This window comes from Monopterus albus, unplaced genomic scaffold (assembly GCF_001952655.1).
Source record: "Monopterus albus unplaced genomic scaffold, M_albus_1.0 scaffold186.1, whole genome shotgun sequence".
Taxonomy (NCBI): Eukaryota; Metazoa; Chordata; class Actinopteri; order Synbranchiformes; family Synbranchidae; genus Monopterus; species Monopterus albus.
In genome coordinates, this window is record NW_018128066.1 from 3091981 (window position 1) to 3116689 (window position 24709).

General features: G+C 41.2%; 1 protein-coding gene across 1 annotated transcript in view; it reads right to left on the reverse strand.

Moving 5' to 3' along the window:
• LOC109969925 (NT-3 growth factor receptor-like) overlaps positions 1–24709 on the reverse strand; it is a 205316-nt gene that overhangs the window by 117705 nt on the left and 62902 nt on the right. The window contains exon 8 of the mRNA XM_020617153.1: positions 22785–22887. Coding sequence (XP_020472809.1) covers positions 22785–22887 — 103 coding nt within the window. The remainder of the gene's footprint in view (positions 1–22784; positions 22888–24709) is intronic.

A 24709-nucleotide genomic window follows, 5' to 3' on the forward strand; every position in this document is an offset into this window, starting at 1 on the left:
TTGAAAACTGGGGAAATACATACATAAGCTCACTTCAACCATTGTATATATTACAAAAAAGAGCGATAAGAATTGTGCATAAGATGGGGTACAGGGATCACACCAATGTAGCTTTCATACAGTCTAAATTGTTAAAATTTTTATTTAGTGGGATATAAGACTGCTGTGTTTTTGTATAAAGCCAGGAACAATTTATTACCTGGTGGAATTCAAAAACTATTTAATGAAAGGGAAGGGGGATACAATTTAAGGGGTCAGTTAAATTTAAAAATTCATGCTATACGTACAACCAAAAAAAGATTTTGTATTTCCATAAGTGGGGTAAAACTATGGAATAATTTAAGTGCGGACACAAAAAATAATAATAGAATTGACGAGTTTACACATAAATGTAAAGGTATGTGTAAACCAAGATATATGCAAGAACAGGCTTAATGATTAATTAGATGGAACATTGTGGGTGTGGTGGTGTATGAATGTTAACACTTTGTAATAATTCTTTAGTATATTACTTGTGTGGTGTAGAAGATAATTATTTAAGAATGTAATTATGTAAGAATGTTAACACTCTGTTATAATTTTTTAGTATATTACTTGTGTGGTGTGGAAGAGAATTATTTATGTAGAGATACTGCTTGCAAACCAATGATGGCAAGATGATGTCATGGGGTAGGACTGGATAAGTCTGACTTCTTCCTACTCCATTCAAGCATGTACTAGGTATAAGCACATTGATATTGGATTAGCATTTGTTGGATATGTGTAAAATTATGTGTGTTGACATATCAACTGTTTCTACATGCTTGAAAAAAAGAATAAATCAAATCAAATATAAGCAATCATCAATACAGCTGTAATATATACAGTATAAGGAAGGAAAATAAAGGTATGAAAAATAACAAAGAAAATGAACTGAAAAGTAACTAAAGGAAACTATAGTTATGAAAAGTAACTAAAGGGAAATAAGGGGATGAAAAGTAACTAATGCTTACAAAGTAACTAGAGCCTATAAGAATCAAATCTTACAAGGGGAAGCAGTCTGTTTTCTCCTGTCTTAAAAGTTCCTTTTGGCATTTCTTTGATCCCAGGCACTGGAATAGTAATTGCTATCATTTATGAAACAAAATGACAAACACTGCCAACAGCTTAGTAATGCAAATACAAAAGAAGAGAGAACAGGGAGTAGCAGGGGATAGAGGTCTGTGTAGAAGAATTGATGCAGTCAGCTTTGGCTGTGTGGAGACTTCTGAGCTTTTGAGTGCTTTTGATAGATTTTGGAAAAGTCTGATCGCCTGTGCTTTTTTTGGCAAAAAGTAGTCATTACTGTTTTCTGTTTGGTCTGTTTGTTGTTGCTTTCTTCCAACTATTTCAATTTGGAGCCATAGGTAAATCTGAATGTTTTGGATGGAAACTGCCTTTTGCAGAAATATGCAAAATCTGGCAAAAATATGGTAAAAGGCCTTATTGTCAGCCAAAGGTAAGAAAACAGAAACTTCTCGTGCTTCCAACAAAAGAATTGGGTTAATTCCTAACAATTTTAAACAGTCCTCTCCTGTCTTCACTTCTCGCGTTTTCAATAAAAGAATTTGGGTAAATTCTAACACCCTTTTCTGTTTACACTGACATAGACTGAGGACTACGAGGCAGAGTGAATGCGGCTGACAGAATGAGAGTACACCTCCCATCTTTAATCTCAGGGAAGAGGTAGGAAGAAGAGGAGGTGGGGAGGGGAGGAGCGCTGAGGACATAAGAGGAGAGGTTTCTATAAAGAGCAAACTGTAGCATTTTCCAGGAGGCTTCCTCCTGCTTACGCTGGATTAGTAACATCACAGATTGTTTTTCAGGTCTGAGAAAAAACTTGGAAGAGCCAAACAAAAATTACACTACTCATAAAGAGAAAGGGAGGCCTTGACCTCAAATAAGCCTCTTCAAGACATTCCTTTTGCTAAAGCACCTATATCCTAGGCCAAGAAGAGAAAATTAGGGTAGAAACAGGAAATATTTGGATAGGCATAAGACAAAGAATCAATACTACTGTCCCTTAGCAGTATTGATTCAGTAACAATAACCTCTTATTCTTGTCCATGCCTAACATATTAGTTATACTGATCAACTCTCAGGTAGTAAAGTATGGATTTCTAATTAAAACTAAAAACTATTTTTTTTCCACTGCTTTTAATGAATGTATCTTAATTCCGCTAGATTTTTCACTTGATCTGCTTTTATCTTTCTTCCATTACTCAGTGATCATTTTACCTTATTATGCTTTTTAGCTGACTGTACACATATTAAAATATCAAACTTCCAGAAGAAAGCAGCCCTGTCTTTGATGTTTAAGTACTCAGAGGTTAGTTTTGGGAAGCCTGAAGTAAAGGGGTACAAAGTATAATGAGAACAGTGAGAATCCACAGTCTGCCACAGCTATACTAAAAGTACTAGGTCTCTACATTTGCATGTTGCTACTGTACCTTGTGCAGTCATATAAGTGTTGCTTTTTATATGCACTTAATGATTTTATTTAATTTGCATTCTCATGTTTTCTTTATATGTGCATTTTAATGCTTTATTTGTGTGCATTGTGTTAAGCACTTTGAATTTCCTTTGCATATATAAATGTGCAATATAAATAAACTTGCTTTGCCTATTAGAGCACAAACAAAACATTAAACAGCCTGTTATATCAGGTCATAGAGGAGAGAGTACAGTATATTGTTTGTTTGTTGTAACTACTACAGTATCAACATATGTCAGCCAGGAAATGTTAAGAACTAAATAGAAAACAAGATATGGTACAGACATGCCCAATAAGGTTTGAGTACCTTGATTTTCTGGGGATCAACTGACCAAGGAAACACTGTCATCTCAAAAGTCACATCACTAGGGAGTCTAAAAAACAGCAAAGCACGTTGCTAGTCTACTTAAGAATATGAATCAGTTCATGATTTATTTTTATATTCCATAAATGGCCACTCTGGGCTAAGATCCAGGTACTCTTAAGGCAAGCGGTGCTGTGGTTTCTTGATATAACATTTCAGCTCAGATTTTCAACCAGTATACACACATTTGAAACCATTAACTTGCTGCACTATCCATCATCTCAATTATCTGCAATACTGATGTTCTTTTCCATAAAGCCTAGCTTGAGCTGTTTGTATAGCTGCTGAAGGAGCTGAAACATATTTCAAGGCTGGAATGTCAATGACTGTAAATAAGCTAAGAGTCTTAAATGTAAACTAGAAAAATGCATTTTCTGAAGAAAATGCGTGTGGATGCTGAGTGCTGAAGGATTGCACTGAAAATGCTGAACATTTTGATACCTGAATGGCTTTTCTAGCTGAAAGTATGCTGAATTAGAATTTTCCCATTCATTTGAATAGGGGGAAATTTTCAAAATAAAGCTAAATATTTTAAAAAGTATGAAGTTTTGAAAAATTCAGAATAGCAGCATGAATGTCCTTGGAGAGCTGAACATTTTGATAGCTGAAATAGCTAAAAGTATGCTGAAGTAGAATTTTCCCATTCATTTGAATGGGGCAAAAAAAGCTAAGCTAAAAATCTGGCATGTTTCCAGAACTTTATGTTCTGTTATGTTATGTTTATGTTCAGTTATTATGCTGGGCTTTTATTTTGAAAGTCAGGCACATTTCAGGGCCTTCATGTGAGTTTATTTTGAAATTCTGGCATGCTTTGGGGCTTTTAAACAATTTGCAATCTGAGGGTTTTATTTTGAAAAGCTGGCATATTTTGGGGTCCTATTTTGAACTCTTATTTTGAAGGCAGACCAATCTGTCTGTGTAATAATAAAGACCAGGAAAACATACTGTGGATGCTGAATCAGCATCCACACAATAAAGACCAGGTTAACATACTGTGGATGCTGAATCAGCATCCACACAATTAAAATGTCATTGCCCCAGGCATAACACATGTTCTTGAACACACATGTATTGAAGGATTAAGCTGCAGCATGGTGACAAGGCAATCCACCAATATGCATTGCCTTCCCTCTCCTCCCTGGACAATTCTCCCTGACACATGGAAGACGGCTTCTTGGCCCTCTTCCCCTTGCTGTAATAAAGGTCGGATGTTGCTTTTCCACATTTCTGCACACATTAGCATCTCTAGTTAATTGCAGCATTTGCTCAATGGCATTGCTTGAGTTTGTAAATTACTTTTACAATTGTCACTAATTATCAAGCTTGATGAGTGAAATTGGTGCAATTGGTCCTTAGTGGAGCAGAAACACAACAGGCAGAGGAAGGATTAAGACTGGGGCAACAAGAGGAATTGCCTAGCTGAGAGCTACAGTAGCACTACATGCTAATCCACAGAGGATTACATATAGATGGTGCTAGTGTAGCACTGCCTCTCCCTGCGGCATGCTCAGTGAACTACTGATGCACTTTGGCTGCATCCTCTAGAGAGGTCATTTGCAGTAAATTCAAGTTTGTTTTTCCTCAACTCTTTCTGCATCACATTCATTTGTATGCTATTTGCTGAGAAGGTGGTTGATGGAGTTTTGTGCTATACATCTGTGCGCAATGCTTAAGTACACCATGTGTAAGGATCGGCGTGTGAAACTGCTGATAAAGTCGAGGGTGAACTCAATTATATAGCCAGACGAGGATAAGTAAAACACTGTAAGACCAGTGTCTGACCAGTAATAAGTGCACTGGTCAGACACAAATTATAACACAAGGCTGGATACTGATTCAGCACTTAACATTCTCAGATCAGTAATACAGTCCAGGGTCAGAGCCAGCAAACCTACACAGCCGAGGGACCCACAAACGAGAGGTCAGAAAGAGGAGTCTGATAGTCAAAACACAGAAACACAAACAGAATCAGAGGGGTTAGGCAGTACTCTGTGGTCACAAGGTAATCCGTGGTTAGAGCTGGAAGAACAGGTACAGGAAAAAAAACACTGGAAAGTCTGAACAGGAGTAGGAACAATCTGGCAACTTCTTGGTGTTGGGAAGCTGCCTATATGCTGTTCTAACCAGGTGTGAGTAATGAGAAGCAGGTGAAACCAATTTGGGTGATGCGATAAAGTTCCCAGGAGTCAGGGTGAGCTGGGGACAGGAAGTAGCATCAAAATAAAAGCATAAGACCAGAAACAGGCAGACAGAATCATGACACCATGAAGTTTATCTAAAATTGTAAAGGGTCTTAGAAATTCTCTTGACTGGTACTGTATGTACAGTACAGTACAAGTCAAAAGTCTTTCAGTGTCTTTCAGTGTTTTTTTTTCTGCTATTGACTATATTGTAGAGTAACTCTGTTCACTCTCTTCAAGTGCAGTCACAGAACCCATCACACACTACAATGAATCTGGTGTTCCAGAAAAGGAAGACCAAGCCTTATCTCTGCTGCAGTGGATAGGTTTGGAAACCAGCCCCCTCACGTTAGAGCCCCCATCAATACTTTGCTGAGTTGCAGACACATCTCAACAACAACTGTTCAGAAGAGGTTGTGTGAAACAGGCCTTTGTTGTGACATTGCTGCAAAGAAACTACTAATGAAGGAGACCAATAAGAAGAAAATTGCATGGGCCAACAAACTCAAGGAATGAACTCCAGACCAATGGAAATCTGTACTTTGGTTTCATGAGCCCAGATTTGGTATTTTCTGCATGTGGAAGAGGTGTGACAGTGCTTTGCTGTAGTGCAAGGCAAGCATATGCAAAGTAAATGGACTGTATTTATATAGCACATTTTTTCCACAGTGTGTTGCACTAGCCAAAGCACTTTACAGGAGATGATACATTCATTAGTGTCTTGCTAAGGGACACCTAGGCATGCAGGGGGAGACCGGGAATCGAACCACCAACTTGCAGGTCAGGAGACGGTCAGTTCTCTTTGTTAGTACAGATGTTTTGTCTTAATAGTCTCGTGCTGACCCACACTCCCCACGCCCAGAGTGACACTGTGACAAACGCTAGTAACAAATCAATAGCAGAGCTGTACTGTCACCACACTGTGGGACGCGTTGCTTATCTTCAGCAGATGACAGACATGCACAGTGCAGGGAACATTCAGTTCAAAGAAGTCTAATAATTGAGGAGGCAGCAGTTATCTGAGAGACTGTTTTGTCTGTCACTATGAGCTAGACAGTCCAGCTTTCTGAAAGGCCAGACAATTTGTGCTCCAAATGCCATGTTGTGAGAAGGCAAACATGGCCTGGTGGAGGAAGACCAGTGAGGCTCAAAGGCCCAGGTTAGAGACATGCCAGGCTTTATCATGCAATTATTGCCAAAAAGCTACTCAGACCAGTGAAAGTACAAACAATATATTAGCCACTACACTTTGTCCTGCTGGAATATATAAATGATAAATAGTTATCTCCTGCAAAGCATTAATCACTGGTTTAAAAAATGTTTTGCTTTTCTTGTTTTGCATTTCTTTTTTCACAGGAGGAGGAAATTGGATTTTGCCCTCTAGCACAGCAGCAGGATCAGATTGTGGGCTGCGGTAGCCTGGATCTTATCTGAGCTGCAGCATTGGTCCAAAACATATTGCTGCCCCTCCTTCAGTGGAATAGGCTTCAAATGTGCTTTACTGTTGACACAGCAACAGTACTGGACACTTAAAAACAAAGATATATACACAAACACACTTTCTCCATTTTTCTATTTGTGTGGACACATACACTACAGTACTGTGGCTATCTACATTCACTATGTGTGTGTATATGTGAAGGGGTTGGGAGGACTATATAAGGAGGAGGGGTATACAGTATATATAAGGAAGGGATATATAAATCTTAAAGATGCCATCTCTCACATGACCCAGAAAATGCCTGTTGCTGTGGTCGCCATGAAGACACTCTCAAATCATATCTCAATCCTGGCAGTGGTATTAAATCAAGTGCTCCTCCAGACTCTCACACACACACAATACAGTAAATGCACCACAACACATTCAGTCATTTTACACACCATGCATATGATATGACATGATTTTCACAGTTTATTGCCTCCTGTATAATCTAGTGTTGTATTGTGGCTAGTGTTTGCTTATGTAAACTTCAGCTTTACTTTAAAAAAAAAATGTATATGTTCCTGGCTGATCAGACCTGTACTAAACTTACATCTGTCACAACTTGAGAGATTTATTTTAGAAATCGTCAGCTGTGTCTGGATAAAAGGAAGAGAGTCACACAGGAGAGTCAGCAGTAGTTCATTTATTAGCTAAAACAGCTGTGCCAGTCAGAACGCACTTAACACTGCCTCCAATTCTCTTCATTTTATCTCCTCCTCTTCTCCCCTGTCCATGCGTTTTCGTTCATCATTCACCCCTTCTACCCCATGTCTCCAGCGCATGTGTAAATAACATGCTGTGATTACCAGAACTGTTAGCCTGTTTGTTCAGCTCATCATCACCATGCTTCCCTGGGCTACACTGAGTTTATCTCCCTGCCAGTTAGCAGCTATAAACCTCAAATACAGAAAAAGCCACTCTAAACAAACAAACCAAATAAAGCTGCTGCAACGCAATATTTGAGCTAAAATATAATATTACAGCGCCTACTGGACTTCCAGAAGGTTTTCAAAAGCACTGTAAATGGAACAGAAAGACAGAAAGTCCCCTGAAAATGGTTCAGGTTTCAGTTTTACAAAAATCAAGGTCAAAGGGCAAAGTGTTTATTTGTCATATGCACAGTTAGGAAATGTGTTTCCCTGTACAATGCAATTCCACATGAATGCCACATAGTACAAGTGAAATATAAAGTAGCTGAGCAATAACACAAACCTAAATAGGCAGATCTAAGGCACTTTAAAGCAGCAAGTGAAGGAAGGAAATAAAAATACAACAATATAATGCAGAGATAATATATGCTACGTAGGAGCCGTGGAGTGCAAATACTCAGCAGTGTGTGTGCAATTGTGCATGTGCAAAAAGATAATGTAAACAGTACAAATGGAATTACATGAGGTAGATCCTGAGTCAGCTGTTGAGGAGTCTGATGGCAGTTGGAAAGAAAGAGTTTTTCAGTCTAGAAGTCCTGCATTTCGCACTTCTGAGTCTCCGACCGGAGGGCTAGGGTATGAACAGTCCATGCTGGGGGTGGATGGGGTCCTTGAGGCAGCTTTCCCTGTGGTGGTAAATGCTCTGTAGAGAGGGCAGTGGAGTCCTGGTGATTTTCTCGGTAGTCTTTACCACTCTTTGCAGGTGCTTGCAGTTGTGCTCCTATACCAGACAGTGACACAGCTGGTCAAGATGCTCTCGACAATGCAGCTGTAGAAGTTGCTGAGGATCCTAGGCGACATGCCAAACCTCCTCAGCCTCCTCAGGAAGTACAGCCGCCATTGGGCCTGCTTGACCAGCTGTGTGGTGTTAAGTGTCCAAGTGAGGTCCTCACTGATGTGGACACCCAGGTATTTGAAGCTGCTCACCCTCTCCACTTCAAGCACCTGGATGAACAGTGGCTCCTTCCTTATGTCCACTATCATCTCCTTCATCTTGTCCATGTTGAGGCTGAGATTATTGTCCTTGCACCATGACACCAGACCGGCCACCTCCCTCCTGTAGGCTGCTTCGTCCACGCCAATGAGGCAACCTATCACTACAGTGTTGTCTGTGAACTTTAGGATGATTTTGCCTTTGTGGGAGGTGACACAGTCGTGGGTGAACAGGTTGTAGAGGATGGGACTGAGGATACATCCCTGTGGGGTGCCGATTTTCATGATAATGTTTGCCAATCCTGACAGTCTGGGGCCTGCCAGTCAGAAAGTCCAGGAGCCAGTCACAGAGGGTGGGGTGCAGACCTAGTGTGGACAGTTTGTGGGGGACAACTGTATTGAAGGCAGAGCTGTAGTCAATGAAGAGTATCCTGATGTAAGAGTCTCCATTTTCCAGGTGAGAAATGGAATAGTGGAGGGCAGCCGCGATGGCGTGTGAGGTGGCCTTATTGGACTGGTAGGCATACTGCAGGGCATCCAGGGGGTCTGGTATACTGCTCTAAATCCGGGCCACCACTCTCTCAAAACACTTCATAATGATTGGGGTGAGTGCCACTGGCCTGTAGTCGTTCAGGCAGGTGACCGGGCTCTTCTTGGGAACGGGGACGATGGTTGTGGTCTTAAAGCAGGTGGGAACGATGCTCTGGCTGAGGGAGACGTTGAAGATGGTGGTGAGAACATCAGCCAGCTCGCTGGCACATGCCCTGAGAGCCCTCCCAGGGATGTTGTCCAGTCCTGCTGCTTTGTGGGGGTGGATCTTCCTCAGGACTTTGCCTGGTGAGACAATTAGTGGAGGGGAGGTGGGGGATTGGGTGGTCCAAGTGTGTGCATGCTTCCCCTCTGTGCTGTAGCTGGAGGTCTCAAAGCGGGTGTAGAAGGTGTTGAGGTCATCCGGCAGGCTGTCTGTGTCTGTCTGTGATGATGCTGGTGGTGGTGTACTGCCTCTTGGCCACTGTGATGGCTTTCCTCAGTCTGTACTTCGCAGCTTTGTACTCCGTCTCATTGCCTGATCTGAATGCATGAAGTGAGCACACAGCATGTGGCGAACCTGACTGTTTATCCAGGGATTCTGGTTGAGAAACCTCCTCACTTGTATGGTGGGCACAATGTTATCAATACAGGTACTTATGTACCTGGTCACATTCTCAGCATAATCCTGTATGCTGACATAAAAGTCCTTCAAGGTGGCTGCAGCTTTAAACACATAAAGATAATCATCTTTATTAGCCAAGTATGTTACACATAAAGAATTTTTCCCAGTACAAAATGGAGGCAGCCATCTGCCAGTTGGCTGGCTCAGGACCACCTCGGGATTCCCCCAGAGGAGCTGGAGGAAGTCTCTGGAGAGAGGGAAGTCTGGGCATCTTTGCTTAGACTGCTGCCCCTGTGACCCAGCTCCGGATAAGCGCAGGAAAATGGAATGATCCAGAGTGTTCCTGCCCCGGGTGGGAATGTTCACATGTTGGTAATATTTGGGAAGTACAGTCCGTAAATTGCACTGGTTAAAGTCATCTGCAGTAATAAATATAGCGTCATGGTGCACTTCTCTAGCGCGCTGATGACTTTGTGGAGTTTGCTGAGAACCGTTGAGGGATTAGCCCCTGGGCTAATATACACAGCAGCCAGAAACACAGCACTATGCTCTCTTGCTGGCATAACAGGGTCAGCATTTCAGCAATAAAAACTCCACTTCTGGCGAACAGTGCTTATAAACAGTCCATACATCTCCACACCACGAGTTATTGATAAAAAGACACACCGCCTTCCTTTACCTTCCCCGAAGCAGTAGTGCGGTCTCCCTGATGTACAGAGTGGGTCTGTAGCTGAATCATGGAGTCTGGAATTTTGTCCGAAAGTCATGTCTCGATGGAACTTAGAACACAGCATTCTCTGATTTCCCATTGTGTTGTAATCCTAGCTCTTAGCTCGTCCAATTTGTTTTCCAGAGACTGTACATTAGCTAGGAAGAGGCTGGGTAGTGGCGGTCAGGTAGCGCGAGCTTTTAGCCTAGCTGGAGCCCTCCTCTCTTGCCCCGTTTGCGTCTCCGTCTCCAGATCACTGTCCTGGGGTCAGCCTGCTCACTTGTGCCTGGTGCTTTGGGGGCTTCCTGGGGGTGATGGTGGTTGTTGTTGTGGGAGCGAACAATGAGTTGTAGCTCCGGTGGTATGAAACCAGTAAATTCCCAGTGGCTGTGTGAGTTGGTGATATCCAGCTATGTCTGTCTGTTGTATGTTAGCAGTGCATGACATTTGTGCACTGCAGAAAGAGTAAAAAACACACAAAAAAGAAGAAAATGAAGAAAAAGTCGGCATTCAGGAGTGGAACGCACTAACATGTCTGCCTCGGAGGGCGCCATGATTAAGTAAAAACCACAATGGGTTTAATTTTCATGAAAATGGATGCACGAATGCAAATTTGTGTAACAAGAGTTATACTGTAGAAATTGGTGCTGTGCTGACAAACTCAAGAGAAAGGCCACAGGTCAGGCTCAACAACAGGACAGAATTTGGCATGGTATGATTTCAGTGTCTTGCTTAATAACAGTTTAGCAGAGTGACATATAGCAGAATTCCTCAACTTTATATCAGCTAAGTATTACAAACAGTCCAGTCAAATGAAAATGGCACTGTTGAGGTGGCAAGATGTACAACCTGCAGTGTTAATTCAGTCATTACACCCAATATAAACACATAAAGTGACAATCTGCAAGTAGGGAGAGTGACTGTTGCAATGATTCCAAACACAAGAAGCCACATCCTAAAGCCATCTGGCTGCATCAAATCATTGCCACTGACACCCGTTTAGCTGCAATTCCTGAGCATCACAGCTCTTAAAGAACATTTGAACTCAGCACACTTCTGGACTCAGTACCAAGTGTTAAGGTGCTGCAGAGACGAAGAAGATAAAAAATTGCAATAACCCATAAGACTGTGACCTGTAAAATTGACATAATGTGCTGCCTTTGAGGAGCCAGTAATGACCTCTCATGGCAGTGTGACATACTCTCAGTCTTCATTTCACACCCTCTTAGAGCAGCACAGATGGCGTTGGCATTTCCTTAGCAGCCTCTGAAGTCTTTCATAAGCCAAACTGCCAATCGTGTGTATTGCTGCTCAGTGGATAATATTTAAAAAAGCATGCAGATGACTAGAAGGTGACTTACAATTCTCTTTGTCTTTGAAGGGTTACGAGTAACAGATGCATGCTACTCAGCCAAGTCTATCAGAAAAGGCCAGAAAAATATTATAACACAGAGAAGTAACAATTTTCTTCACACATACTTATGCCCCAGCTATTTTGCTTTATTGTGTACTAACAATGCATTTTCACAGGTTAATGAGGTAGGACAAGGCCACTGTAAAATGCTACTAAACCAGCCATGCGGGATAATGTGTCTTTCCTCAGAAGTGCCAGTTACTGCAGCTCCCTGCTCTTTAATTCATTTAAATGACTTTTCTTTAATTGTTTTATCCTCTGTGCTCACTAACTCCATTACAGTGGAAAAAGAGAGAGAGAAAGACAGAGGAGGAGATGAGATGATAGAGAGATAATATGGAGAGAAAGGATTGGGGAGAAAGCCATAAATAGAAGAGAGCAGAGACAGTGAGATACAGAAAAAGATTAGAAAAAGTGATTCACTTTGTGTATGTGTGCTTGAGTGTGTGTGTGTTTCTATGAATAATTAATCTCCTAGTTATGATTACACAACTATTACTCTCTAGAGCTAAAATTTTAACCACCTTTATTAAAGATGAAGATTCGTTATTTATCTATAACACAGAGGCTGCAGTCCGCCGGTCCCAGAGGTGTGTTAGCGCAAACTGGGGGGGAGGCTGATGGGAACATGGACCAATGGGAATATGGTGAGATGTGAAGTGTAACAGATGCAAAGACAGTCAATAATACACAATTAAATATGCCAAGCAATGAGAGAACATTCATATAGAAGCTCAGTGCATGAGTTAAATGATATTTACCCATTATTTGGCCCCAAAGAGGAGGGTGTCAGGCTATACTGTCATAAATCTTCAGAGCCCCACAGGTCACATTCATTAATGCCACCACAGCGGTTTGGGGACAGATCAGTGTGGGGCACAGGGTGCGGAAGAATCTCTCCAGGACTCCACATGCACGAGGGATAAACCCAATAGCAACAGCTCTTAGAGGGCAAAGCCTATACAAAATAGAACTATTATCACCAACACCAGTACAAGTTCTGTCTGGGTGTAGGAGTGAAGAGAGGTCTACAGGGTCATCAGGTGGGCACCCTCTCACTAACTGCTGTTTTATTGAGTTGGGCCCATGACATTTTGTTTGTCCCAGAACCCCCCCTTGCCTCCACCCACACTTCCACTTCATTTACTCAGGCTAATTCAGGCTGTTACCAAACAGACACTAGCACTACCAAACATTTCAACTGCTATTCTAGCCACCAAACATTTCAAATAGCTCACAAGATAACTGGACAGACTTCTGCTTCCTTCTGCTCCATATTTAACAGAAGAAAGGTGAACTGGCCATGATAAATTTAGGCTTACTGTCCTGCTGGACAAGATTTAGTCAGGGAGTTACTGTAGCTAGATCTGCTGTGGGTAGTTCATATATCCTGCATAAGGGGATTTTATGTCTAAGAATATTTTAGAACTGAAAATGAAGCAAAAATTTTCAACAAGAGTCATTTATTTCTTCCCAGAATGTTTGATTTCAGGTGTTGTCTGAAGCATCAGTAGGTGAAAGTGTTTCCTTTCTTATTCCATTAATGGTTGATGATATATAGAATCCAGGCTGTGTTATGTATGTGTATAGGCAGTAGTAGACTACTTTTATTGTTGAATAATAGTTGAATTCTGCAATTGTCTCATCTCATTTTCTATACCACTTAGTCCCTGTCAGGTCCGCTCGGCACGACCTGCCTCTCTTCTGCCTTTCTCTCTCCTGCTCGCTCTTTTTGCAGGATCAGCGCCCCAGCTGCGGCACTTTCTGTAATTAGTGACTTGTAGGTTGTCGCGCACAGCTGGGGCGCATTACTGTAATACCTTCCTCCTTATTTAAACCTCTGGCAGACACTCCGGCATCGCCGGAGCATTACACTATGTGAGACACAGACATGTTGAGGAATTATGTGACAGTTTGAGTGAACGGTGAGGTTTTAATTTTTCTTGTTTTGTGTAAGATAGGGCCACACATGTTGGTGTACTTTCCTAGCTATGTGTATCTGACAGCAATGCCGTGATTACCTGTGGAGAACTTTCCTAGCTATGTATATCTGATGGCGATGCCGTGATTACCTCTGGCGAACTTTCCTAGCTATGTGCATCTGATGGCGATGCTGTGATTACCTTTGGTGAACTTTCCTAGCCATGAGTACCTGATGGTGATTTTCCCAGCCGTGGGTACCGGACGGCTAGCGCTTCAGTGAGCGCTACACCAGTCCTGTCTTCTTGTTCCTGTGTCCCTCCTGTCATCTCACCTGTTGCCGTTCTCCTGTCTACTCGCCTGCCTTGTCCTGGTCCTCTACTTTCTTATTTCCTGCAATCCTCCTACTCATCTGCTCGTCCTAGTCTCCTCAGCCATCCCTGCCCTACCCTCATTATTGTACTATACGTTGACTCTGTTACCTTGTTTGTGTTTTTTTTCCATTAAACCACCTTTTTTTTACTAGCACCTGGGTCTGCACTTTTGAGTCCTACCTCAGTTCTCCCTCACCCTCCTGGTGAGGGGGACTAAATCATAACAGATCCAAACGGGGTCGCTGGAGCCAATCCCAGCCAGCATTGGGTGAAAGGCAGGGTACACCCTGGACAGGTCGCCTTTCCATCACAGGGCCAACACGCAGACGAACAACCACCCACCCACACACTCAATCCTACGGGCAATTTAGAGACTCTAATCAACTTAAGCTGCATGTCTTTGGACAGTGGGAGGAAGCCGGAGCACCCGGAGAGAACCCACATGTTGCGTGTGAATGTGGTGTGGACCCCAGTTGCAGACACAGACTAGAGGAGAGGAACTGAAGAAAGCAGTTTATTAAACAAAACACAAATAATGCTGGATGGCCGGAAGACAGGCAGGGATCAACCAAGGACAGGCAAGACCAGGGAGGAGACGACCAAGGAGGAGACGACCAGGGAGGAACCACGAGGAGAGGACAAGGGAGAAACCACAAGGATGAGGTGAGGAGACCACCAGGGAGGAACCACGAGGAGGGATGAGCAGGAGACCAGAGAGGACCAGGAGGAGGGACAAGCAGGAGACCAGAGAGGACCAGGTGGACGAAGAACCAGGAGGACAACAGCAGGATATCAGGTAAGCTGGGATCTGAAGCGTTAGTAGTCAGGGTAGCGCTAGTGGTTGGAGCAGCGCTGGTAGTCATAGCAGGGCTAATGGATTGAGCAGCGCTAGCAAGTAAATGAAACAAAGCGCAGAGCTAAAGACTTACATATGAAAAGACAGTAAAACAATAAACGGCGACGAATAAGACTGACCGAGCGGAGAGTAAGTGGGGCTGATGAATTGCGGAAACAAAACAGAAACGAATGAAGCAGGATCGGAACATGTAGTTGAAGCCAGGTAATCGCGGGACATGCACACATACTAAGGGTATGAACCAGCAGCAAGTGAACAGAAAACAGGTGTATAAATACAGGACCTATTTTTATATATTTTTATTATATCTCTGCATTTGCTGCTTAAAGTGCCTTAGATTTAGTGTTACTTATCTACTTTATATTTCATTTGTATTTTGTGGTATTCATGTGTAAAGTAAGAATTTTATTGTACAGGGAAGCACGTTTCCTAAATGTGCACATGACAAACACTTTGAACTTTGACCTTCTTTTCAGTCAGTTGGCTGATAGCTGAGTTGTTGTTATAGCCTGCAGCAGTTGAGAAAGTAAAGGTTCTCCACTTTTTCAGTTTCAGCCATGCTTTCCTATGTCTTTTGTTTTAGCCACGACAAGTCTTTAACATAACTTGATTAATGGTTAAAACAAGGGTAGCACTTAGACACACCTCCTCCTGACACTGTGTGGCCACAGGAACAATCAGTCTGTTATTATGCGATATGAGAAGTGCTGCCCAAGCTGACATTACTGTGCTGGGCTGTGGTTGTCTGGTGAAACATTCACCAACCTTGAGGAGACAGGACACCATCAACAGGACACAGTCTGAGCTTATTTCAGGGCCCAATGTAAACTGTAGAAAATATGAGTGCAATAATCATTAGCAAAGTCCTCCAGGATGGGGAATATACTGTATGGTTGGGAGGTTGAATCAAAGTTCAAGGCAGACATAAATGTGTTTATGATTATTTACAGAGATGATAATAATTCTTTTGCCTGTCACAAAGAAAATGTGTACTGCCAATGGGAATTTAAGCAAAACCCAGTACCTCAAAAGAAATATTGCCAGCTGTAACTGGCTGACAAACGACTGTTAGGTGCACTGTGCAGGATAAATATAAAAAAAAAATCGGTGCTATCCTGAGCTAAATAAAGCTCTTAGAAAGGTATAAAAATTCATAAGAGATTAAGCATTCTGCCCAGTCCAACAGAACAAACATACCAGCAGCGGGCTGTGCATTTGGTACCCGGGCCTTCAGTGAGGACTTACCCAATTTAATTCACTTCTTAATACCACCACTATCACATTACAATTGTAGAAACCATCAATACTATACAAAAATGCAATATAACACAGCCTGGCATTACAGAGAAAGAGGCATTTCGCATATTGAGGGTGAATACCACTCTTACTAAAGCAAAAAACCCAGTTAAGACAACTCCAAACCTCTACACTACAACTGCAACTGCCACGTACATCATCTGGAGCAGTTCAGAATCAACATTTATGTAATAACATGACAAAAACATAAAAAATTTTAATAAAATACATCTTACTCACAAGAGATGCTATTTATTTATTTATTTATAGACAAAATCAGTCCTCTTCTGTTATTTGTTCTCGGGCTTTCAATTAAAGAACTGGGTCTGGAGCCACATTGCTACAGCAGTTCCAAAAACCTATGGTAAAAAAACGTGGTTTCCTCTTATATTCCTACGTCTGTATTCTAACATAGCCTATAGCAATATTAAGCTATTGTAAACTGTGCTAAAAGAGGACATGAAGTTAATTGGGGTGAGAGCAGAGGATGCCGAGGATAGAGTTAGATGGAAACAGATGATTCGCTGTGGCGACCCCTAACGGGTACAGCTGAAAGAAGAAGAAACTCAAGACCAAGGACAACCTCCTGAACTACTGATAGCAAAGACTTCAAAGGGAAGAATCTTCTAAACACCTAGTCAAGGTGCATTCTATAAGACTACTCTGCAAGCCTGGCCTTTTAATGGGAGCTACTTTACCATGCATGGCACAACAGAGCAGCATAGAGCTCTGCCCAAAGACATTAGCAGCCTAGTGCTGACAGTTCAAAGTCCAAAATAAAATAAAAAAAAAAAAGGTCTATTTGTACCAGGACCATCCATAGAATCCACCCCAGGACATCCTGCACTCTATATCCATCCAGGGACACGCAGCACCACAGCCAAAATCCTAGGGAAGGCTCTCATGCAACTTTTAAGTGACATAAATAAGTAAACAGCCCTTTTTTGTTTCCATACAAGGTGCAAAAAGAACTCAGGAAAGACACATAGGTTCATGCTGTGACTGAGAGACGGAGCAGACAGCTTCTTAATCCTTTTAGGGTTCACTAAAAGCGCCAGCAGTTTGTGGCATCAACAGCAGAAATAGTCTGGGAAAAAAACACACCTTTTCTGGGAAGAGATAATACAAGAAGCACAAAAAGAGGAAGAGGTACTTCCCAGTGTTACTGTTTTCTTGGCAATCTCCATCTGTCACACGATTTCAGAGGAATGAATTACAGCCAATTAAGAAGGCTGATGCTGTGGCAATTGAGCAAAGGGTAAACACATTTGTGCAGGAAAGACAAGAGGTTTGTGATTTGTATTATTGTGTCTCTGGTGATGATACAGAGTATTTTATGTGATTTGAAGTTTTTCATAAATAAGAACATCTCAGTGCAGATAGAAAATATTCAGAATATGGCCTCTGTGAAATTGTCCTGTGTTTGCTTGAGACAAAGGCTTTTGAAAGCATTGAGTGATGTTTTTAACAACAAAGTAATAAATAAGTAGAAATTATGTAGCACCATCAAACGTAAATCAGTCACACTTGACATAGTTCAGCAGAAAACGGTGCACAAAACAGCTGTCCACAGTGAAAAGGCCGAATGCTTTGTTTCCTCGGTTTCAGTGTCAGTTTGCACACAATTAGTAAGACTGTTAATGTATTAGTCAGGTTTCTGCTCTGTGTTTTAGTATTGATTTACACTCTCAGTTTTGTGCTCTTTGTCACTACTGCTATATCCAGGATTTCTCATCCCAATATATTATCACAAAAATTATTTCTGCCAAGCAGCAAAAAAAAAACTACAAATGTGACATCAATATAGTGCAGGAGTAAAAAGGAAACATAGCACAAAATATAAGTACCTTAAATTTACATTACATTGTTTTCCATCAATGCATACAATGGCTGTTCATTAGATTTGTGTTATACAGGTATGTATAAATCTCATTTAATTGAAAGATGCTTCTGCTGAAATTTCCTTAATATTTGTTCAGACACATAGTGTTTGTCTGCCCATATGTCTCTAGACAGGCTTACCTCAATTCTTGGAAGCAGAGCTCACCCTGGCCACCGGAGGCCAAGAGAGGCAGTGATGCAGTTAATATTGCACTGTGTGTGTCTGTGTGTGTGCATGAGCTGATCATCCCCAGGCCTGGTTCAGGTAATGTAGCAGAGAAAAGAGTAAGCCACCTTGACATGCATGCCTGGATCTCAGAGACTAGCAAGCCACCAGAGGGTATGGTTTGTGTGTGTCAGTGTGTTGGTGGGCATCTCTGCCATTTACCTACATGTCTGTGTGTCTAAAAACCTGAACACTGTCTGTGGTGATTAAGTCAAAAATTCTAATGAGTGGATGGGCCAATGTTTTAAAAATGAAAGTGTGTCTTAAAAGGCCCGACTCTCACAACATGCTTTGCTGATCGCTGAGAAAGAGCCCAACCTGTGCACTCTGTGCAGCAGTGTGAACTAATGGCTAGATGGCTCAATGGAATTAGATGTGATTGGTATCTGTTCACCTTGACTCACAAGCTGATCCCTCTGATTTTGCTTCACCAGACCATGATTTCTTGGTGTCTCAGCATTTACTCTATGGGACAGTCATTTGCCTCACTTAGCATCTCCAATCTCAAGGCATTAACATAGTTAACATAGTTAATGCCTTGAGGGCCAGATTTGTTTCAGATACTTTCCACCCACACAAACTTGGGTTATTGTTTTATTAATAACTAACATAATCTTGCCTTCCAAAACTTAATGGCATACACTGCTATTTCAGCCATCTCTACTCCTGACATCTTACCCTTGCTTTGTTTGTTCATTGTATATTGTCAGTCAGAATTCTGTCGTGAAACGTGTCCAAAAATAGCACCTGTATCATCTGCTCCTTTTGTAAATGCACAGCAGCTGCCAACAACTATTGTGGATGAGCCTCAGAAATACCCAGAATGCACTACAATGTGGCATTGACTCCAAAGCCCTACTAGGATACTCAGAATACATTTAGAATGGTTCCATTTGTAAAATCTGTTCTGGGTAAGTTTCTGTATTTTAGTGATTAAAAACATTTATGTGGCAGGTTGTAAAATGAGAACCAGACCAGAAAGTTTCTCTTTCTTTGGTATTGTATTATTTTAACATCTTTATTTAATGGAAGAAATGCTAAAATCAATTTTGTCATAGTTTAGATTGTTTTTTTTTTTCCTGTGATCAGTTACTGACTTAAAAGTCAGGTCTACTAAAAAATAGATGTACTCAGTATGTGCAAAATGTATGGAAACATCGGACCTGGATCTCCATTTTGAGGAAGTTTTATTGAGAAGAAGGTGATGAATTTTGTTGTATATTGTCTTCTTCTTCCTTTGGCTGTTCCCGTTAGGGGTCGCCACAGCGAATCATCTGTTTCCACCTAACTCTATCCTCGGCATCCTCTGCTCTCACCCCAATTAACGTCATGTCCTCTTTTAGCACATCCATATATCTCCTCTTTGGCCTTCCTCTTGACCTCTTGCCTGGCAGCTCCATCTCCAACATCCTTCTACCAATATAACCACTATCCCTCCTCTGCACATTCTCTAACCCATACAGCATAGCTGGTCTCACTACTGTCTTGTACACCTTTCCTTCTTGCTGCCACTCTTCTGTCACACAACACTCCTGACACCTTTCTCCACCCACTCCAACCTGCCTGCACTCGCCTCTTCACCTCTTTCCTACACTCCCCATCACACTGGACTGTTGACCCCAAATACTTAAACTCCTGCACCTTCTTGACCTCAGCCCCCTGTAACCTCACTGTTGCACTTCCCTCCCTCTCGTTCACATGTATTTTGTCTTACCACGACTGACTTTCATTCCTCTTCTTTCCAGAGCAGACCTCCACCTTTCCAGGTGTTCCTCCACCTGCTCTCTGCTCTCACTGTTGTATATTGTCTGCTCTGGGGAAAAGATGAATGGGGAGCACAATACTTATTACTGACATGCTGAGTGTTCTAAAGAAGCATTATTGATACCCGCTGACAAAAACCTGTGTTAAAAACACTTCCAAACTCACTGGTGTGAATCTCAATATGACTCACTGCTTAAGCTGCCAGATATTTTAACCAGGAGGTAAGTTGACAACATATTAATCACAGCAACAGATTATCTACAGTATGAGTCCATTTTCATACACACACGCATGTGTACGCACAAACATGCACATGCATGCACAGACAAAGCATTCATCAATATAACCACACTTCACATATACTGAGAAGCAGCAGATCAGTCAGAGCCATAAATGCAAGGAGGTCTATGGACAGACCTGGCAGTGGGCTTAGAAATGGTAGCAAATCAGCTTTATGCAGCTCACACACACCCTCATGAACACAAACACACACTCTGACCACATAAAAGAAAATAAAAAATAAATAAAAAACTGTATTTTTATTGGATGCCCAGAAACGATCGGTGATCAAACTTCAACAGCCAAAAGAGCCACAGTGATTTAGTGGAGTGAAAATCCATTATGGCTCCATACAAAGGTAATGACTTCTTCAGGCCTTCCAGCTGATTCTCCAAAACAAGAATGGGAGGAGAAAACACACATGCTTTCTCTCTCTCTCACACAGACACACACACTGGACAAATCAGGCCTTGTACAGAATAGCATGAGGTCCTGAAGAAGTCCACACCTCTCTAAGTCAATCACTCAGAGTGACAGCGGAGACAACAGTTGAGCTGTTTCAACAGCCAGCAGTCTGGCTACTGCCTGGTAGAAAATGAGCAGAGGAGCCACAGTGGCACTAATAGTGTTCATTACAAGAAGACATAAAGCCAAGCATTATGGCAACAATAAGATAGAACAGGGCAGAAGCAACATTGAATTTTCCTACTGCACACTTCAGGCTGCAGCACATCCTTCACATAATACTAACCTTTATGTAAAAGCTGGAAAAAATGACTAAAATTATTGGCAGCAGTAATGGCTCAACCTGGTGATTTGCTCAACCTTCAATATGCTTCTTTTCCCTATGCTATTAAAGTAATTTATAAAACTATTTGTTACCTTGAACAAGGCAGCCAAGCTCAAATTACTCTGGGAAACAATTTAAACAGTGAAAAATGTATGAAAAATGCTTTTCAGTCTCTCAACAGAAAAGGCTAAGGTGCCCTTGAGCAAAGCAGGTATATCTTAACATATTGGATGAAGCAGTGAGTGTTGCTGGAGACCTGCACAGCACTTGGTGAAATAGCCCCACAGTGCAATTTTTAAATAATGCACTACAGTGTCCAAGAACATGCAGTACCTTCTACACTGTGCCTGCTTGAAGAGTACTGAAACGGCATTTGAAGCACCCTGTTGCAAAGAGTTGATTCCTACGGTAATGGTGAGTGCTGTAAAAACAAGTCATGACTGTAGCACAGATTGTTGGTAGACTGAGATTTATACACAGAATCATACTGATTCTCCGATGATGCATACTGGACTGTGAATAAAAAGAAATTTTGTTTTAGGTGGATCTTTGTAACTATTAAACTACTCTCTACTCTGTTGTTCTCACTTGCCTGATAATGGTGCCTTACATAAAATGAAAGAAGTTACTATATAGTGGATGCATCATTAGCAAACAGCTGTGATACCAATTAGGTTTATAGATTATCAGACATGCCTTTTGTGACTTTTGTTTTCTTTGTGTCAGACCAACTTGTTAGCACAGCTTAAATAAGACTTGCCATGACATTATAAAAACATCTGTAAGGCCTCTTTAACTATAAGACTTATCCTTGATTAGAGCCAGCTTTAAGCCAATTCAATAATTGCCACCCCTGAAATAATTACATTGGAGAGTCCTTTATGGAAGCAAGTAAACTAATCCTGCAAAGTAGCTAATTAAGAGGTGGCAGTGGCTAAAGCTATATTACCACATGCTTATGATATGAAATGAAGAACATGAATGATCAGAGGTCACAGTGGATGTTATTAGAGCATATTTTGATTAAAGAAGGGGGTGGGGTCAAATGCTAGAAATTGACAGAAACAAGCCCACCATCTGACACAATCACTTGTGCCTGAACAAGAAGACTTGAACTGCTACTGTCCTCTCCTGTCATCTCCTGTTCTCTCTGCTCCTCAATCAACACTGTGATGGCAATTGCCTCTTCCACAATACCAATGCCAGAGAGATAAGCTAAACCTGGAGCTGACCCAAAATGAAAGCTTGGCACACTCAAAAGACATATTAATCCTACTGAATTCCTCATTGCAATCGACAGCACTGTGTGCACTAAATAATTCAGAATCCCTTCTGCGATCACTTAGCATACAGTGACTATAATGAGGGATGTGCATGTGCATGTCTTTTAGTATCGATGAAGTTGTCTACATGTGTTTGACTGTCCAAGGGTTATTCCAAGTGTATAGTCTCAACCATGAGCAGTATATAGGAGGGTGCAGCTTTATTTTTCCAAAGGCATCCTCTTGAGAATATGACTAAAGTGCAGTATTTGTTCAGTAAACATGCTACAAAAAGTAGGGCATATACAATAGCTGCATATGTACATTTTCTAGTGAATAAAGGTTTTAAGGAGAAGATTGTCTGAGGGAATGAATTTCACATTGTGATGCAACTGGCAGAAAGGCAAAAAAAAAACAAAGCTGTCTGTCTGCCTTATCTGACTACTTGTGTAGATTTACCTTTCATACCAAATTTGGAGCGCCGACCATATTTGTTGATTAGAACAAAGAGGATGAGGAGGAGGACGCAAGCGAAGCCCGCCAAACCAACAGCAATGGAAACCTGGGAGAAACAAAATGCTGTGTCACACTCAGGCAGCAATCAGAGGAATGTATTCACATCATAATCCTTTCCAGATTTCTTATCACCTTACTATAAATACTTCAAATCAGAGATTAATCCATGAAATTGTGACTACTGTAGTCTCATACAGATGTCTGGGAAAAAAAGTTTAACTTCTGTGATGTATTCCATTTGTCAGAATGTAATTTAAATGTGATCCTCATCTACAGCCAGCATTACTCTCAGTGCAGCTGGCAAAAGTGCAGCCACTTTAAAGTTACTTGCATGATATGACTCTGAAGAAGCTGCTGGATCTGAAAGGCCTGGCTGACTATCATTAAAACCAAAATTTCAGATATAAATTGTACTAATCTGGTTACATAAGAATTATTGGTATAAATAATGGCAATATACAGTAAACAGCTGTTTTTTCCTGTTTACAATGTAGTTTAGTTTAATAATCTAAAAAATAATAGATTTCTTATTACCCTATTTAATCCAGAAGGAAATGAAAACAAGAAATTAAGATTTCAACAACCAAAATCATTTTTACCCTTAGCCAAACCCCAACCCCAACTGGGGTTTTAAGAAAATAAGTATGACTGGAAAAGAGCACTCAGAGAGCGCATGTACCTCTACCAAGGCACAACATTTGCTCATACAAATGAGTCCCATGTAAAAAATGAGATCCAGAGCAACACAAAATGTGTCCTAAAATCCTTATACTGTGCATCGTACCTAAATATTTCAGCATTCCATCTTTATTATAGGCCAAGTTATGGCAGAAAATATGTGTTAAATGTGGTTTTAAATATTAACTTTAAATGGCCGTCAAATCCATAACTCGGATTAAATCCAGATGAAATTTGGTCTGGTGATAAGCATTGTCACCCTACAAATGTGCGTCAAATTTCAAACAAAAAATTATTTTGAACAGTTTTGACTGAGATATGAGATTTTTTTTTTTTTTTAATTTGTCCATGTTAAATATGGGGATTGTGTGTGTGTGTGTGTGTGTGTGTGTGTGTGAGATTATTATTATTATTTTTGTGACTTTGACCTTTGACCCTTTTCAGCCAAAATCTAATCACTTCTAGGGTTTGTCCCCACCAGTGTCTGTACCAAGTATGCTGATGATAACTCCAGCCATTTGTTCACAATCCTGCTAACCAACCAAGAAACACACACACAGAACCAAAAACATAACCTTCATGGTGGAAGTAACAAAGCAACCCTATAGACATTTTCCACAGCAGATATTTTAGCATGCCATGTCAGGAAAAGCACAGGTAATCTTTTGATTTGATTTGATTTATTTATTCTTTCACGCATGTAAAGACAGTTGATATATCAACAGAGCCCACTCCATCAGAGCTATTGCATCCTCCATTGCCCTCTTCAAAGGGATGGCCCTGGAGGACATTTGCACAGCAGCCTCCTGGCCTTCTTGATATTTGTTTACCTGTTTCTACCTTGATTTGATTTGATTCAATTTATTTATTCTTTCATGCATGTAAAGACAGTTGATATATCAACACACATAATTTTACACATATCCAACAAATGCTAATCCAATATCAATGTGCTTATACCTAGTACATGCTTGAATGGAGTAGGAAGAAGTCAGACTTATCCAGTCCTACCCCCTGACATCATCTTGCCATCATTGGTTTGCAAGCAGTATCTCTACATAGATAATTCTCTTCTACACCACACAAGTAATATACTAAAGAATTATTACAAAGTGTTAACATTCATACACCACACCCACAATGTTCCATCTAATTAATCATTAAGCCTGTTCTTGCATATATCTTGATTG